This window comes from Danaus plexippus, chromosome 26 (genome assembly GCF_018135715.1).
Source record: "Danaus plexippus chromosome 26, MEX_DaPlex, whole genome shotgun sequence".
NCBI classification, from domain to species: domain Eukaryota; kingdom Metazoa; phylum Arthropoda; class Insecta; order Lepidoptera; family Nymphalidae; genus Danaus; species Danaus plexippus.
The window spans coordinates 4097282-4116483 of NC_083554.1; the positions used below are offsets into that span (position 1 = coordinate 4097282).

Sequence of the window (19202 nt, forward strand, 5' to 3'; positions counted from 1 at the left end):
CTTGAGAAATCGTTTTCTATCATTTTATTACCCGGTACATATTTCGTTCATTGTTTGATGTCACGGGTCCGTGTTCAGAACGTTTAAACAATAGAAAAGGACGTTAACGCTAGTTAAGATAAAATTTTATCGATAACATATTGTTTCTGCGCATTATTTATCGATATTAATTCAATTAGCTACATTATAACGGTTGAAATCATTGTTTTGTATGGTGTTATGTAGAATTAACCGTCTGAATTTTATCCAAAATGTTGTATATAAAAATATAAAAATTGGACAAAACACGTATATTACAGAAGCGGCTCTGTTGTGCTGCTAAGAAAGCTCTCTCCAAAATACCCGTTAGAAATCTTAAGGTCGACGATAGGGTGAGTACTACAATAATATACTGTATAAAATATTATGCACCATCCTTACTATAAGTTTATATAAACTAAACACAGATAGTATGCAGTTCATCATTCAGATACTATCAAGTGATAAGATTAGTCTAGCCATTTACATAATTTAAAAATATATATTTTTTCTTTGATTATACAAAAATAAAAAAAAATATCTATTTAAAGTTCTAAATATTAAAGTTTTTCATATGAATATATACTGTAATATATATTGTTTTATATACAGGAGGTTCAAGGTGACGGTGAATGCTGCGCGATCTGCATCGAACCTTACAAAGTATCGGAGACATTAAGATCGTTACCATGCAGGTTGGTAACTATTGTCATAAACACAACGAACTAAACCAGACTTAAATACCCGCTCATACTAGACTGACAGACTTATTTCTTATTTGACAGAACTAACCTAGACCACCTTATATATAGGATTATGAACAATTTTATATCACTTATATTAAGACCATTAAATAATTCAATAGATCAATCTAGAATATATTCTTATAAGTTATTATTTATTTATATACTTGAACAGACTAGTCTAGTCTAGTCTAGTCTAGTCTAGTCTAGACTAGACTAGACTAGTCTACACTTGTTGGGTTACAGTAAAAAACAATCATATATATCATCTATAATTTTTCAACTTATATCTTAAATATGTAAATAAATTCTTCTATCACAGTAACATTTCTGAATATAATAAATGCTAATTCCCTTATAACTTTATCCGCAGACATGACTTCCACAAGAGCTGTATCGACCCCTGGCTGCTGGAACACCGCACCTGTCCGATGTGCAAGATGGATATACTAAAATATTACGGATTTGTGGTCAGTTATATGTATAATATAATATAACATTAATTGACATAGTTAAGATATAATAGTTTTATGAGCACAGCTTAAAAATATATCAATATATTTTTCTGACTTACCAGTTATAAGACTAGTGTATAATGTGACCGTTTATCAGACTATGGCTGAATCGTTTTTCTTTGTTATTATATAGCAATAACATAAAAAATAACGAATGTCTACCGATACTTTAATATGTTTTATATATTTATAATTTGATTTTTTTTAAATATCAAATATTTCTATCATATTATGGAGGTTTTAATAATTTCTGAACGTGTATCTAATGCGTGTTTTTTTTTGTCACGTAGTTCACCGGAAGTCAGGAGAGTATCCTCCAGCTGGAGGCGGAGGACGCTCGCTCCACGCTCAGTCCCGCCACCAACAGACACCCGCTCACACTTGTCAGTATATATCACACTATTGTATGTTCGTCTGTCACCCTCCCATCAATAGCCACTGAACTCATTTACCTATCCGTATAGTAATTTTACAAAATATATCACAAAAATACAATTAAGAGGTCGAACAAAAGATAATCTTTTTACATAAAACTTTTCTAACAGGAATCCTTGCATGTAGTATGCTCTACTTAATGCATATATGATGTATACTCTACACATGTACGCTCGTTAGTTACAGAACGAGTCGTCGTACGAGGAGGCGGGCAGCGAGCGCAGTAGCCGAGCGGCGTCCCCCGACAGGCTCGTCAGGAACGAGCTGAATGAAGACAGGTTATATTATATATAAAGAATACTAAGCCCCACCCGCGACCTCGCACGCCTTCACTGAGGAATTGGCTTTAGAGATATTCAAAATGAGTCCTAACAAATGTATATGCTAATAAGTCATCACGCGACTTTATATATGCAATACATGTCACGGAATAAATTACAGCCTGTATGTTATTGTGATGTTATTAACATGTTCCTGGAAATTTCATCAAAATCCGTTCATGCTACAGTCTCACAAACATTATATACACTTTGTACACATTGGAAGATGTTCGTTACATTTTTACTTGAAAACTATTGAATGATTTCTCTTGGCGTTACAGTAATGAGGTAAATTAAATCTTTTCCTTTTTTATATGAAGTCGCGGACCACAGCCGGTAGATGGCGCTGACGGTTGATAGCTTTATTGATAATAATACATTTTTTTTTCTCTGAATTCGATGTGAAAAATAATACGGAAGAATCAGTTAACAAAGGCTTTAATTTAAATATATGATAGTATTGTTTGTTAATCTTAATACACACTCGGTTTTTCAAATTGGGGTCTTCAAGATTTTCACTGGTTGTATAATACAAAGTCAAGGCGATAATCTCGTCCTTTAAACCCGCCTCATATATGAATGTATGTATTTCAGGTCGTGCGTGTCGTCCCCGTCTCACGGCGACCGCTCGCCCGTTGAGCGCTGCGACTAATCATGTGTTCATACATTCAATACTCACACGAGATGACTTCCAGTGATGCGTGATGGATATCAAGTGATATTTTTATTATAGTGACTCTTTACTAGTAACTAGTTTAGAACGCCGCGACTCCGCCTAGTCAACCTCCTTCCGAGAATTTAAAAAATAATATATAAAAAAAAAAATGAAAATGGAATTCGCTCGTTCAACATACAGTGAGCCTCGGTTCGGACGGTGGGATTTTAAAAATGGAACACATTGTACGAAACTGTATGTCATCCATCGCTGTCAGAGAACGGGGAAATGGCGGCGATGACGTCATCGTACGACTGCACTTGAAGACGGAATTAAATATGCCATAATAGTCTTAATATTTTTAGATCTTTTTGTGCAGTTTCTGTTCGTGTCATATCGAGCCAAAATTCTGCTTTCGTTTGGTTGATCTCATGACCGTATCCTTGACGCTTCATTTAAATTCACGTGTGTTCGAAACTATGGTTGTGGTGGCCCTTTACTTAATAGCGTTGACCGTCCGTCCATTGTTAATTGTTCTTCATATAGTAGCCCATACTATTCAATATGTTTTCCGAGCATGCTTACATTTAACTTTTAAAATATATTTAACTGTTTTTTGCGTGTCTAGGCTAGGGCTTAGTGGTCCGCTAGATGGACGGGTGTGTCGTGTTTGTGTTGTCGGACGAGTAATGTGCTTTGTAAGTACATTTTTCGCGATAACACGAACACTGGGCTAACAGAAGCCGCTCGTTTCTGCAATGATTTCCTTATATAGCATTGTGAGAGATCGTGACCCACCCGCCTGTGGAGCGACCTTCAAACAACCTGTTATTCGGTTGCTAGGAACAGCGGTAGACTGTAATTTAATTCGTGGCTCTAAATGGTAGTTAATAAAATCTAGTCTGAATTCAACTACGAATTATATCGCTTTGAGACCTATGTACCTAAATGTGCCTAAATTTTTGGTTCTATTTACACTTTTGACCAAAGTTCACAATGAAGCGATGTTATTCGTTATAATTATTTTTATAGAGATAAGTTTTATAAGTGAGCATTTAAGTTATTACTTACGATACCATTTAAGGTACTTATTATATATATTAACAAGGAGACTGGTATGTACTTTATATTCAGATATCGTTTAAAAATATATTTACATTCCCTTCATGAAAATGTTCTTAACAGTACCCGAGAGTGTACATCTTGTCGGTGGCGTGCACAACGACCGTGAAAATAGTAACTGAAACTAGTTTGTTAAAATTCTAATCACATCAATTTACGTAAAACCTCATGGCGTATTCGAAAACATATTTGTATGTGTGGAACCCTAGACGTGTTGAGTTTGTAACTCAGTATTTCTATACCCGATTCATTTAAGAAGTCATCTAAACTGCTACTGTACTGTTGTGTAAGGGGACTTTTTATTTCGGTCGGTTTACCTTTTAAAGTTTTTTGTTCCGCTAGTATGTCGTGATCATTTTTCTAAGCGCTAGTAAATAAATTGTTAATTTATAATTAGTGATATTATTAAAGAATTCTGAAAAATTGTGTCAGCGACCATATTGTATTAATTTTTACTCTGTGCTGGTGACGTGTCTAAATTGAATGCAGCCATACATTTCGTGTGTGACCCCAGACCTGTGCACGCCCTACATCTTGTGTTGAATTAAAAACCAATACAGTATTTATATCAGACTTTTATTTTAATGATTCTAAAAACCTATTTACAAACCTGAACTAATTTTACAATCACAATTCCTTTCCCTTAATCTGTATTTGATATAACGTTCCCATTGTTAAGTTACAATAGGAAAAAGTACCTACTAGGGTACTACAATGACAATTGAAGTACTTTGTCTTAAACAAAAAAAAAAAAAATAAGCGAATAAGCTTCTACTAGTACACAGGTGAGATGTCGACATTTTTCTAATAAAATTAATTTAACTGTTGCTTACTATCTAATACACATTGGAATTAACTCGCGTGTAGTGAATATTAATGTTTTCTTTAATGTATGAAATGTTTTAGTTTTTTTAATTTCATTTATCCCACAGTCCAGCCTCCTTCATCTTGGCCTGGAAATATTTTTCGAGAGTGTTCGCACATCTGTAATAATAAAATATAAATGATATGAATGCAAGATATATATATATATATCTGTAGGATATTTTTGTTATTCATATGTATACCTATAGTAGTCGGTGTCGGGTGAGTTGTAGAGTCTGCAGTTAGAGAAGATCCGCGCCATGTCTGCGACGAAGAGGCGACGAGATGAATAATAACGGGATTTGAGTCGCTCGCCCATCGTACGGAGATCTGAACGTTTATAATAGTTATGTATATAAATATATGACATTAATATTCATTAAGATAAATGCCGAGTAATGATGGGACATATTTACCCATCGGATATTTAATGTGGTCGTAGTAGTCTGGCACTTCTGTCTTATCGACCGGCTTCAAGAACGGCCAGGCTGAGGCGTGATTCTTGACCTGTGACAAAATACAATATCTACTCAGTATACACTACACGAAAGTTTTATATAGTTTAACTATTATTATATTGTATTAAAATAACAACGTAATGTGTTTGTATCTGCATATAATCCGGACTTAAATTATTTTTGAGTTTTCTATAATAGTACAACTTTAATTTGTCAAAGTTTTCAGAGCCACCAAAGTACTCCATATATTAAAAGACCTCGTTATTACTATATAATATACTATAACATAATTATCTATCGACCGCTGTGAGCACTGATCTCAGCGCTGCGTGGTTATCGTCACCGTCCACCGGCGGGCGGGTCCTCACCTCCCGCCAGCCCGCCTCACGCGCGCCCGGGACGCACTCCACCGGGATACTGCGGACCTGGAAAACAGAACGGTGGGGTGGGGGTTAGAAAGAAAATATTTATTTCGTGGGAGCGAGATAGAAGTAGAGAGAGAGAGAGAGGGGTGATGTGGGGGGGATTGGGTTATTAACTAAATAAGTTGATTTTCTTTGAATCTTTAGATGATACTTCTATTGATATATATGATATCAACTTATATGTCAGTAAAGTATATTATAACAACACTTACGCCTTCTTTGAAGCACGTCAAGCCAGGATTTACCTTCCGCTTCCTTCTGACGCATGTCTATTAATTTCTTGACGATCTACAATTGACGATTCTAAGTTAGTTATTGAAAATTTTATTTTATGATGGTTAGAGTGGGTTTGATTCGTGTTTTGGTAAATATATTAAAGTCTTATCTTATTCAGGTGTGATTCGTGTAAGAACACATCCAATCTACTCCACTAAGTTATAGCAGCGTAGTCTGTACTAACAAAACTAGATTCCATATTTGATACGGCTGATCGAGTTTAGTATTAGAAAACAGAAGTTTATATACTTTTAAAAAAATATAAGTAACTTTATTTGAAATATAATTAGAATAATATATTTACATCCAAATAAAGCGTTTTTAGTGGTTTTTAGCGAAAGTCGTGATGGTCTGCGGGTTCGAAAACTGGAAAGTGCCAATGTGATCTTTTCTGAGTCATATGTACTTTCTAAGAGTATTTAGACACCACTGACTGGAACAGGCTACAGCAAGCCTTGGGGTCTAAATAGCCCCAAAAAGTGCTGGTGCAGAAGCCCAGGGGAAACCACTGCAAATGTCTTCCCAAGAAAGTCATCATGTATACGGATCACGGTTACGTGATGACCACGACTAGTCTGCGAAGACTCTTGCGACGGTGATGATGAAAGCGTTTTTGAATTAATTAATTTTATTAATATTAATGTTCCAATACCTCTTTCTGCGTCCGAATAACAGAAGTGAACTTTGTGTACACGATGCGAGGGTTCAGTTCACAGTGCATCAGCGTAGCTCCCTCATAGTCCTTTATGTAGCCGGAGTACATCGCTCTGGGGAGCTTGATATCTTTACTGAAACCCTGCTTCTTGAAATAACCTGGAGTTGAACAGTAAAATTAGTTGACGGAATCCGAACCTTATCACGTAGAAAGGAAGGTTTAAATTAGATAACATGTTATATATATTTAAAATGTCTACTTTTACGTGATAATTCTATTTAACTGTCTGTTAAAGAATAATTATGAAGTAAATATTTAAGAAAACCATTAACGAATACTCGCCAATGGCAAATTCATCAGCGAATGTCAGAAAATGTAATATGTTGTTCCTGATGTGGTAGTCCTTCAAGTGGTTCATGAGATGTGTCCCGTAACCTTTGACTTGCTCGTTCGAGGTCACAGCACAGAAAACTATCTCACTGAAGCCCTGGAACAAACATAAAGTTGACTTACATTGATACAACTGACATAGTCAGTACAACAGAATGCTTTGATGGAGTCTGTTGGAATCTTACATTAAAAATAAAAAATAATAACAATAGTTCTCAATGAATATAATAATTTTGATTATTTTTTTTGTTTATTCTAACACAACTATCACATACATATAATGTATTTTTTTTATATATCGTAAGTCATTTAAACACTTATTTTTATGTTGCAACACATCAGCTCACGTTCACGTCCCTCACGCGGAGTACTCGTTCCTTTGCGAGTCCGTAATACATATAATTCTCTATACAATAATGGCATATCTCAAATAAAATTAATTAAAAAACCTGCGTACTTTTGACGCCATATCTAATTCATGGAACTGTCTATGTACCTGGGAGTGGAATGTTCTGAAGCAGATGCCGCCGATCGGTCGACCTTCTTTGATCAGCGCCAGTGTTTTGTGTTTCCTGTAATTTAAATATTATCGTTACAGATGATATATTTTTTTCTTTACACAAGACATTATGCTCTTTTCATTAAGTTTTACAACTTTTTTTATATGATTAGAATTAATTTGATGTATTTAAAATATAAACTCACGGATCAAAGACGAGCTGTGATATGTACTCTTTGGTCATTTCAGGCAGCTGGTGAGAAAACACGTTGTGCAGACCTGGAACAGCACACAGATGTAGAAGTTAGTTCCATATTCAAAATTTATATACATATTTTATGACTACTATTTTGAGCAGCCAATTCAAAAAAGTGTAAAGAGGTTTCTTGAAATTATCTTTTCGTTTAAATCACTAGTAGAACATATTTTTTTTCGCCATTTTGTTTGATTACTTTTCTGAGCGCAAATGATTAAATTTTAATCATGTAATTATTAATTTTATTACATAAATATGAAAAATTATAAGTCTGTGCAATTGTAAATGTAAATTTAGCACCATACATTCTGCCTACCTCATTCCTCTGTGCATGACCCATTATTATTGCATTATTTAAAAATAACTATTTACAGCGCAGGGCTCGGCCTGGATTAACGGAACTCAGCGTTCCATGTACAGCGTAAGGAAATTTTATTGAAACCCGTATTATTGAGACGCACACACAATTACTACATATACATTATTTATATGTTACAAGTTAAGCTTTGTTGACCCTTGTATAGACTATAGGGTTTTCCATTAAGGGCGCTTGATCTTTGAAATGCAAAAAAAAATACATGTAGGAAAGATATTTGCGAAATTTTTTTTTTATTTGGAAGGTCTATCGACCCCATTATGTATGGAATATGACATCATTCAAATGACCGCCACGGCTTCGGTTGGTGGCGCGCACACGAAAGGTCCAATTTTCGATGACTCTGGCGCACAAATCGGGCTATATTTGATCGATGGCGTGGCGTATGTTGACTTTGAGGGCATCGGTGGTTTGCGGCTTGTTGGCATAGACCTGCGACTTAAGAAAACCCCACAACAAAAAGTCCAGCGGGGTCAAATCGCACGATCTCGGTGGCCAGTTCACGTCGCCTCCGCGCGAGATGACCATGTCCAGAAATTGCTCGTGCAGAACTTCCATCGTAGCGTGTGCTGTGTGGCACGTAGCGCCGTCCTGTTGAAACCACATGTTGTCCAGATCCATATTCTCGATTTCAGGCCAAAAGAAGTTGGTTATCATCGACCGGTATCGCTCACCATTGACGGTGACGGCCACACCATTATCGTTTTCGAAAAAATACGGACCAATCACGCCTCCGGCCCAAAATCCGCACCAAACACACTTTCTGCGGGTGCATTGCCACTTGTGAACCTCGTGTGGATTGGTCTCGTCCCAAATACGGCAATTTTGCTTGTTGACATAGCCATTCATCCAAAAATGCGCCTCGTCGCTGAAGATGATTTTTTTTGCCAAAATCGGCGTCAACTTCCACTGCTCTAATGCCCAGTCAGCGAACACACGGCGCTGTCTATGGTCATTACCTTGAGCTCTTGGGTCAGCTGGATCTTGTACGGGTGCAGGCTCAAGTCACAACGCAAAATTCGCCAAGTTGTCGTCTGCGAAAGGCCGAGTTCCTGTGCGCGACGCGGATTGACTGCCGCGGGTTTTCGAGGACACTGTCGCGCACAGCGGCGATATTCTCGGCAGATCTCGCGTTACGTTGACGCACGGGAACCGGCTGATTGTTAACTGACCCGGTTGACTCGAATTTGTCCACCAATCGACGGATAGTCGACTCGGCAGGACGATAATCGCGACCGTAAAACGGGCGAAGTGCGCGGAACGTTGCTCGAACTGAAGACCCATTTTCATAAAACAATTTTATGATTTGCACGTGCTGCTCGACACTGTAACCTGCCATGGTGGTTTGGGAGGACGGAATGAATATAACACACTGCATTTGACAGCTGTCACTCAAACAACATGGCCGCAATCAGCTGTCAAAGTTCAAGCGTCCCTATTGGAAAACCCCATATTTTAATATTCCCTCACGCTCTGAAACTCATCGAGCCAGGTTCCTATCACGGATACGAAAGGTTGAGTCTTCTTAAAATTATCTTCAAAGATAAAAAAAAGGCGTAGTGGCAAGCATTCTAAGTCACCTGTCTTTAGAATGTACAGCAAGTGCATAGAATATATTTATGGGTAAAAAGATTAAGTTGCTCCTAACTATATGATAGTTCCCAGTACAAGCTTTCACTTTAAACAGGCAGTTGAAGCGTTTCATTCGAAAATATTATTGGAAAACGTGGATACTGCCAGTGTTTAGGTGAATACTCGTACTAAGCCTCCTCATTACCGATGAGCCACAGCATTGTCTGTTTGTTCACGGGTCCGGTCAGCGAGTTTCCTATGACGTGGAACTCTATCAGCTTCCGCTGCTCCTCCAGCTTGGCGGCTTCGTCTCGCGGAGCTTGCATTTGGAACAGAGCCTGGAGTCATACATAGCTTAGTTTTATTCATCATCCCCTACTGCTCGTTAGACTCCTATCTTGATCATAATATTTTAATTTATATACATAAAATAAAATCATCAATAGACTTTTTATTTAAAAGTAATATATATATGAATCTAGAATGTTTACTTCTTATTTTTTATTATTGGAAGCGCCATCTATCATGTGTGATGTCAACTATGATGATTATTTTCTTATTATATCTTTGGACATTAATGTTGCTATTAAAGCAACACACACATAAAAAATCAAATCAATAAAGAATTTTGTCTGTTTATTCTAAATTAAATTTCTGAATACTATTAACCGACAGACAAACAATCACAAAAAACATAATTTGAGTGTATGTTTTTCATATTAAAAAATATATATATTAATGCCCCTCCATATATATACACGGTACGTAATACACGCACTTTACTTATTGAAACGACTGGACCGATTTTGACGAAACTTTCGCAAGCACATAGATAGATGTCAAGGCTACTTTAATTTTATAAATTATATATATTGATATAAATAATAAAATATAATAATAAGCAGTTCCGAGCTGGTCCTATATAGAGTTATTTCATGTATCATACATCCGGTCCACACATGTAGTTGGGGTCTGTGATAGTTGCCACTATTTCCGCTACAGTTCGTTCGCTGACGTCATCGTCGAGCCGCTTCCGCTTGGCAGCCACCTCGCTAGACGCTCGACCCTCAGACCTCTTAACAGCCTCCTGCTTTATTGAACCTGAAATATACATTTTTATCATTCAGGTTACAGCTGACTACAAAATTTACATAGGAATAATGTCTTCCATTCGATTCATTCAATGTTGTAGTTTCAAAACCGACTGATGTCTATGAATTTTCCTTCTATACTCAATTTTAATTTTAGTTCCAATTATCTCGATGTAGATTTAATGTAAAAAAATATATTATTGAAAATTTTAACAAACGTCGACCTATTGTATGTACAGACGCGTGGACTTCGGGATGATCCGACGTTGTGTACAAATATAAAGATAGTTTAAGGTGTACAATACATTCAAAGTTCTGTGTTGATACTGTTACCCGACTAGTTTAGTGTGTATATTCCAGTGAATAGTTACATCATGTAAGCCATATGAAAAAAAAAATAATAATAAAAACCTAAATCAAGGAAAGAAAAAAAATAACTGGAGTACAATTTTATAAATATTTTTCAATTTATAATACCAATAATAATACATGTATCACATCACCGTTACAGATTAATTTCGTAATCTTTGTTTTTATGTTATTTTTAATGAAAATTGATATTTTAAATTAAATTTTGTGATTATAAAATCTATTTTTTATTATTTTTTTCAGTGTCAATTTTGTCGTCTGATTCCTTAGTGCTGCTATATAATACTCACCAGATGAGAGCGTCACCGTTGTGAACCCGTCTTTGCTCTCGCCGGAGGCTGTGACGCGTTCGAACTCGCCGCGTTTTCCGGCTGTCATGAAATACACATAGACACATTTATTAATATATAAACAACTAGATTTTTCCCGCGACTTCGTCCGCGTTATTTTCGGCATTGGTAGTATATGAATAGCTGACCGGGCGAACTCTATTCCGCCCCAGAGGCAGTAAATAACCAGATATTGGAATTAAGTATTTTTTTCTTTTTGATCGAACAGAATTAAATTTCCTATGTCCGTCTCCTGGTTCTCATCTACCTCCCCACCAATTTCCAACTATACCCGTCCAGCCGTTCTTGAGCTATAAATAGTGTAACTACCACAAGTTTCCTTTATACATAAATAAATCTATGGCAGTTTGTTCGTTGCTTCACATTGAAAGTCTTGACCTTGAGTATATCGTATCTTCATTAACAGTCCAAATAAAAAATAAAGGTATTAAATATATTCCCATATATTAGCTGAACTTACGAGTTTTATTATCTAATATAGCCTGCAAGTGGTTAGGCGGCATTTGTTTATAGTCGGGGTCCCATATAGGCGAGTTCACACTGAAGATCTCTTCCTCCAACAGACCCAAAAATCTTGGAAAGTGGTTCAGGACCAGCACCTGAAACATATATTATAATAAGGTATATATATTTATATTTTTAACATTAAAACAAGGTGCAGCCAATAATATGTTTTATAATTCATATACACGAGCTCCACCTGGACCTGCAACTTCTGGAATACATAACTCCAGATCATTTTTACGTTAAACATTCCTACTTGAATTTAACTTCATCAAAGGACATAAGTGTATACTAACTAATGTAACTCACTCTTTTCTCCGGGGGCATTCTATCTCTTTCCAAATGACATTTATCCATGAGTTGTTTGCAAACTGATTTGAAAACAGCACGTAGTAGTGTCCGACCAAACACAACGGATGTCTCGTAGTGAGGGAGGGAATCACAGAACGCTGGCACATGACAGAACACCAACCACCTGGAGACATACAACACATCCAGAAGATTATCGAGAAGAATCATTAGCTTTATATTATGATTAAGAAGAAGAAGAAATAGAATTATGTTTTAGATGTAACATACATATGTGTAGTTATATATAGTTGAAATATAAGAAATCACTATGTACATATATAATTTGCATATTAGCCCTGTTAGAGCTGTATGAGTATGTTCTTAACATTACGTCGTTGTGATATAATTAAAATTATAAGGAAATTGAGAACATTTATTCAAAAAGATGTTTTAAGAGATTTGATATAAAGCACAGTATTGTGACAAAGCAACTATACATTTTTTTATATCACATCTGGACTGTCTCACCTGGTGTAATTGATTTGATAGGCTGATATGTCGTCTGGATTTGAAACTTGCTGCAAGCAAACATTTAGTATTTATAAAATTTTCATTATAATATAACATTCAAAGTCTGTGTTTCAAAGAATTTGTCAAAAGCTATAAAAGAAATTTGTATAAATGCAATTGTAATAGATGAGTTACAAGATTCCCAAAATATACTTAGAAAATATAGTCTCAAGCAACATCTGAAGGCTATATATGCACAAAATAACTCACCATTTTCCTGACACTAGGCGTTTCAAAGTTCCAGTGGTTGAAGCAGTGTAGGAACATTTTCGCTAGATCATACATTGTCTGCCATTCCCTCTGTGGTAGTGTGTTGAACTTGTATAACACAAAATTTGTTATGGCTTTCGCTATGGACGGCCTCTCAAAGGGAGGCTGCCCTAAAGGGCCTTCGATGCGAGGCTGGGACCGGGTTAGTATACAGTTCCTGAGAAGCTGAAAACGACAAGACGAACTTACATTATATCTGCGTCATCACACATAGATATCAGTCTTATAAATATACTAATATGATATTGTGTATGGTTGAGAGAAATTTTAAAATATTTCGGTATTAATATATATATATATATTTTTTTTTTAAGTAGTAAAGTGAGATGGTCTATAATAGGCAGAGAGTGAAACAAAACTAAACTAATTTTGTTCATACAACTTGTGTTGCCCTGGAAATTATTATATATATATTTAATAAATATCCATGTACCTTAAATAGATAGTAATAAACACGTTTGGTATCATGATCGTCCTCTCTGTGCATTGACATGAAGATATTCTCGACATCAACAACGGCCCCCAACAATCTATTGACTTCAGTCACAGAAACACCTTTGAGCTGTGTTATATGAGACTCTGCAAACACAATTACTAAGTTCTTAACATATATGGTTGTTAAATATTAATATAATACATTATTATATATGTTTATATGGTGTGTCAATTGAAATAACCACTGACTATTCAAAATAGTTACAATTCCCAACACAGAAAAGGATTTATAAGTAACAATTTGTATGAAAGGATCTCATTTGTAGTTATTTGTTTAAAAAAAAATCATTGAACTTATATTACCTAAGATATAGGAAACTTTGAAAAAAAAAACTAATAATATGGAAACCTCATCAAATGATAGATATGATATAAAATCATACTATACCTAAAATATGATTGCAGTTCCGGCATGGATCAGTAAAGTTTGCTGGTGGCTGATCACTCGCCCTAGCATTTGTTTTTGCCGCCTGTTGCACTGGTGTCTTCCAACCGTTGCAATTACAGTCTTGTTCCTGGAATTATACATTACAATTGTTGCATTATTTGAATTTAAACTTTTTTGTAGAATGTTGGCAGTATAATAACAACATATGTACTTTACTATGTTTGAGGGATGTTGTCTATCCTTGTAGAAATATTCTGTGTTAAAGTATAAAACATTTACACAAATCTACTTAAACAATCATTATTTTATTATGTCAAAGGTGGCGAACAAGTAGACAGCCTATGTAACGGAAGGTAGACGCCATCCCCAATGGATAACAGGAATGTTGTGGATGCATTGCCGACCTTGATTGTGGAAAAGGGAGAGAAAAGTATGAGAAAAGGGAAAGAGCAACAGGCTCTCTCACTCAACGGACGAAATGTAGCCATTAAAGGCTACTTTACACCAATCTTCTCTGAGAGGGTGGTACTGCCCCGGTTGGGCCAGCCCATATTCGAGGTGTAATAACTTGGCTCTTCCACCTACATTAGTGTTTAGTATAAACCTTCAGTAACAATTGTCTGTGACTGCTCTAGACAGGATGTCTATTTTTAGGCTTAAAGAATAACACATCTTTTACCTATTTCCTACCTTCAGCTATGCTATTCAATTTAAAATTGGTTCAAGATTACCATATCACTCATAAAAAATCACTTCTATTTTTTTTAAATTAGTGCTTAATGTGGAAAGAAAATCTTAACATTAAGTATAACATGATCGAGTTTGAATCATATCACATACCTGACAGGCTGAATATATGGCCAGTTTTAAAAGCTTCTTGTTGTGCGACCAATTGTAAACCTGCTGCTTCCTTTGCTGGATGCGCTGCAAGTTGGATTGTCTGGAGGCTTGACTCTCATTGGGTGTAGTTGCAGTTGATGATGCATCATCAGCAGTCACACTTGATGTAGCTACAATTTTTTGTTGTTTTAAGTGTTCATAAAAAAAAATTAATAAGTTTTATGGTCGTAAACTTTATTTATTGCATACTCTAAAACCGTTATTATATTAAAGCAAAATGCATGATTATGAGAAAGTACCACAAAAATATAAAACTACTATTCCAACATTACAATTGGATCTTAATTTAAAAAAACTAAAAAAATAAGTATTTGTTTATTTACCTTCGTTTCCGTGAGCTTGAGACGAATCAGCTTCTGAGCCTGTCATAGCTATGTCATTAATATCGTCTGTCAATTGAGAAGACATAGTATGCAATATGCTTGTCTTATTTTATTTTTCGATATACAGACACACTTAAACCATTTTAAACTTTAAAAACCTACATATACAGAAACATAACAATAATAACAATGCTTTTTCCCGTACAGCTTAATATCCTAAAAGTAATAAGTGACAGTTACTTTGGAAAGTGACATTTACAAATTATAACTTTTTTTTTTGTAAATGGTTTTACGGCTTAGGATACGAGTCCTTTTGAGCCTTTACAATGTTTTCTTCTTAGAAGTGCTGCCAGAAAAGTTTTAAGTTTCAACGAAACCGCCGTGAAGCTAGTTTTCAATAGCAACAGTGTTTATTGTTTAGTGATTTAAAATTTTCTTTTGAAACAAAAACCTTCAAGTATCACCTATTTCTCACCAAAAATAAATTATAAAAGTAAATAACCACTATGTGGCAATAATAGGGAGCATGTAATTTTTAAAAACAAAAATTTTTAATTGATAAAGCATGTATTTATATGTGTATAAATATTAAATAGATAATCTTAAAAACGTATACATGAACACACTAAATAAATTTTAAATTATTTATTATTAGTGTAAATGTTAGTAATATAATGTATATTGTTTATGTTAACATTTTAAATATTATCTTTTTACAATTAATAAAGAAATATTTTATTGAGTATTTTCTTGAAATGTATTAACAATTAAACGTAACTATGAATAACACTCGAAATTAAGGATTATGCATGATTTTTGTATTGCAGATGGACTCCTTAATTCCTAAAAATAGTTTTCTCCGTGAAATATTATAATAGTCGCAAAAACCCTTCCTAAAATGCCGGATCCATAAAATATGCAATGAATAACTCTTAATAATAAAAAAAAAACATGTTAACCAGCTTTTTACGCGTCGTTCAATTCAGGATTCATTTGATATGTTCTTTAAATTAAATTTCATTTTGTCGGGTTCATTAGAAAAAAACCTTGTTCGGTGTTTGAGTTTTTAGTGATATTTCGTAGGCCTTTCACATGTTGAAATCGAGGGACATGTGTCGAACCTTGATTCCCCGCAGGTTTGCCTACGTGCTATGATAGCTTCTTAGACAATCTTATTCTCCATTGGTCAACTAAAGGCTGTGTTGTGTCTATTGTGATATCACTCTGAAAGTGGTATTGGGCGTGCTTGGCTGTGTGATGCTTTCGGTTACCAACCCCACGGAGTAGATGGCATCCTGATGAATGCAGTGGCACACTAGCCCACTCCGGAGCTGAGGTATGAGTTACATTTTGGCGGGTTTTCGAGCTGCCTATTGTTTAATACTCTACGTTTCACTGTTGGTCTTTACACGAATGCCTTACGCCGTTTCCGCCAGAATACTGTTTGAGTGAGTGTACTCGGGCAAGTTTCCGAAAAAACAATAATCCAAAAAGCAAAACTTTAAATAAAATAATACAGCCATATTAGGACGAAATTTTTATTTAATAATTAACAACAATTTTGTGTTTATTACTTGTCATTATATCATTAGTACACTCGTTCAGACGCGCTGCTATGGCGCAGTCGTCTTTGTCGCGAGCACTCGTCTCAATACATCGGTCAAGATTTCTTTCCAGTTTCTTCATCAACTTTTCATCTTTTTCATAAAATTTCTTCACCAGTGCTATAAGGTTTTCTGAAATATTATATAAAATGCATCTAGACCGTTTGCCGGTATAAAATTGTTAAAATTGAATGTGTGAAATGAGTACGGTTTTTTTTATACTTTAGGTGATTTGCAAATGGATAAAAACTGATAAATTTTGAAATACCTTTGTGAATCTTTCCGTTTTCTATGACGCTGTTGCGTTTAAGAACGCAGGCGATCAAGCAATCTCCATGAACAGGTGACTCCTTCTTGGGAGAAAGTCTTTTTACGGGTCTCTTATCACTAGCATGAACTTCTTTCAGACATTCTGACATGTTACGTTTGAATTGATCTACATGTTTTTTAACATCTTCCGGGAAAGAGCTGTACGACCAGTCGGGACTGACATTTTTTTGCTCGATTTGTGCTTCTGCTAAATATAAATACTTTATTATAGATGTTTCCTTTTATACAGCCTTGTTTAGCGTGCTTACCATGAGTTTGTACGGTCACAGTACAAATGAAGAGTTGCCTTTTTCTCATTCCATAATTGGAATTAATACTTTAATGTGCGACTATCTATAAATTTAAAATTGGCAACACTCGGCTAGTAGTGTGACGATGTAAACAAGCGCACTAAATAAATAAAACTTAACGAGTGCTATCTTAGTTCATAGATCTTTCTGTAAGTGTTCGTTTTATAAATTTCCATTATCAATATAAAATGAAAAGATTTTTAAGAGAGGTAATCTGTTTTTTATTCAATAAAATTATCGATTCAAGTCACACATATATGTGTAAAGAAATTTTAAGTATTAGAAGTGATAATAAATATCTACTTACAAGATTTTTCATTTTTCTTCTTCAAATTCATGTTTCTGGTTATAATTGTATCTTTATCGATTTTAATATCGTGAACGGTATCAACTCCCACCATGCGGTTATTTTCAACGGCCTGATCAGTTTCAACATAGACGAAAAACATGAGCGGAAACAGGAAGCGAAGAAACATTTTTTTTTAAATCCTATTTCAGTTACAATACCAGCCGAAGTCTCGATTGCAAATCGAGTGATTTTATGGACCAATTTGTTTTACTTTAATTCTTAATTGGTTCTAAAAAAATTTATTGCCTAGCATAACATTCGGTATTTTTCACCCGATAATTTACTTCGATTTTTTTTTTTTTACTTATTTTAGATTTTTTCAGAGCGCTATATGCCTCGCCTTTTTTTTGCTTAGCAAAAATTTTCATTACAAATACGTGAAAGTCAAACCTGGACATTCAAGTGTATTTGTATTTTCTAGATTATTTTTTATGCTGTAAGCCTAAATCGTTACGATTGAATCCGAGATGCTAAAATATGTTTTTAATTGAAGTTCGAGTAATAAATATTAATAAAAATTACCAAAATTATTGAAAAATTTAACAAATAAAAAACAAAAAAAAAGGTTTATTACATTTATTGGTATATGACAAAGTTCGAGAGGACAGCTTTTACTGTTATGTACATAAAACATTATATATATGTGTAATTAATTGTGCGGAATTATTTACATAATTTGTTTATTAGGAATAAGTCCGGTAACTATTTAAGTGAAGACAACTTTACTTATGGTTAATACATATAACGATACATAACATAATTTTAATTGTCATGATTACTTTTACAAAAAAAAAAAACATGCATCTTAGAATAAGGTTATATAACTTATCAAATATTATTGTTTTTTAAAAATAAATCTTTTCAAATATACAAATATCTTAAGAGTATCCGACCAAATGATCTAATACAGCCTATATAACAAAATGCAAAACTTATATTTTTATTTCCTTTTTCATTTAACATAATACTATAGTACTCTAATTAGGTTGCGGACGTCAACAAATCTGAAAAGAATCATTGTTTTATTAATATCTTTTGAAATAGCCGTTCATAATCAATTAAAAGAGGAACTTTGTAGTCTATCAGAGGTGGAGGTGCATGGGTGGAGGTGATGTTACACTCACCGGGTGGAGTGACAGGGGTAGGGTGTGGAGGGTGCGCAAGCTGCACACAGTGGTGCCGCTCTAGCGGCGTGCAGGGCTGGCAGGGCTGCCCGAGCGCGGCCACACACCGCGTGCAAACCACACGGCCGCAACCCCAGCAGTGATGCTGCAGTGGAAAGCACAGAAATTAAATACTTTTCTTAGTACAGTGGAATCTTAGTGAAATTTGATTATCCTCTTAACAACACACATACACTAATGTTATATTTGCGATAGTTTTTTAGTAATTATGGATGTTCTTTTACAAATAAAGTAGACTCAGCAGATTTTGATGAAACATTCTAAAATATAGCTCAAAAATCAGAGTAACATAATATGTATATCGCTAAACTCCGT

At 34.9% G+C, this 19202-nt stretch overlaps 3 protein-coding genes across 4 annotated transcripts in view; 1 reads left to right on the forward strand and 2 right to left on the reverse strand.

Annotated features, from left to right (window-relative positions):
• The window catches only part of LOC133319659 (E3 ubiquitin-protein ligase goliath-like), a 42497-nt gene extending 38123 nt beyond the window's left edge, over positions 1-4374 (forward strand). Inside the window, exons 7-12 of one of the 2 annotated variants that reach the window (XM_061524817.1) lie at positions 300-371; positions 631-713; positions 1135-1231; positions 1567-1659; positions 1892-1989; positions 2626-4374. In XM_061524817.1, the coding sequence (XP_061380801.1) occupies positions 300-371; positions 631-713; positions 1135-1231; positions 1567-1659; positions 1892-1989; positions 2626-2683 (501 nt within the window). In that variant the 3' untranslated portion in view covers positions 2684-4374. The remainder of the gene's footprint in view (positions 1-299; positions 372-630; positions 714-1134; positions 1232-1566; positions 1660-1891; positions 1990-2625) is intronic. The other variant, XM_061524818.1, reaches the window with a different exon arrangement.
• LOC116774283 (histone acetyltransferase KAT2A) lies at positions 4366-15371 on the reverse strand. Its single transcript, XM_061524816.1, is given in 21 exon segments — positions 4366-4792; positions 4876-5002; positions 5089-5179; positions 5433-5555; positions 5768-5795; positions 5797-5843; positions 6484-6644; positions 6829-6973; positions 7373-7448; positions 7582-7654; positions 9785-9917; positions 10526-10680; positions 11330-11410; positions 11850-11988; positions 12203-12368; positions 12713-12762; positions 12965-13189; positions 13458-13603; positions 13908-14034; positions 14748-14917; positions 15131-15371. Coding segments are annotated over 21 exon segments (2415 nt in total). The 5' UTR covers positions 15216-15371; the 3' UTR covers positions 4366-4725.
• Positions 15372-16654: 1283 nt separating this feature from the next.
• LOC133319691 (uncharacterized) lies at positions 16655-17898 on the reverse strand. The gene is made up of 3 exons (XM_061524929.1): positions 17662-17898; positions 17003-17251; positions 16655-16866 (listed from the first exon to the last, which is right to left on the reverse strand). Exons 1-3 carry the CDS (start codon positions 17828-17830, stop codon positions 16673-16675), a joined length of 612 nt encoding a protein of 203 aa, XP_061380913.1. The 5' UTR covers positions 17831-17898; the 3' UTR covers positions 16655-16672.
• Between the last annotated feature and the right edge of the window lie 1304 nt (positions 17899-19202).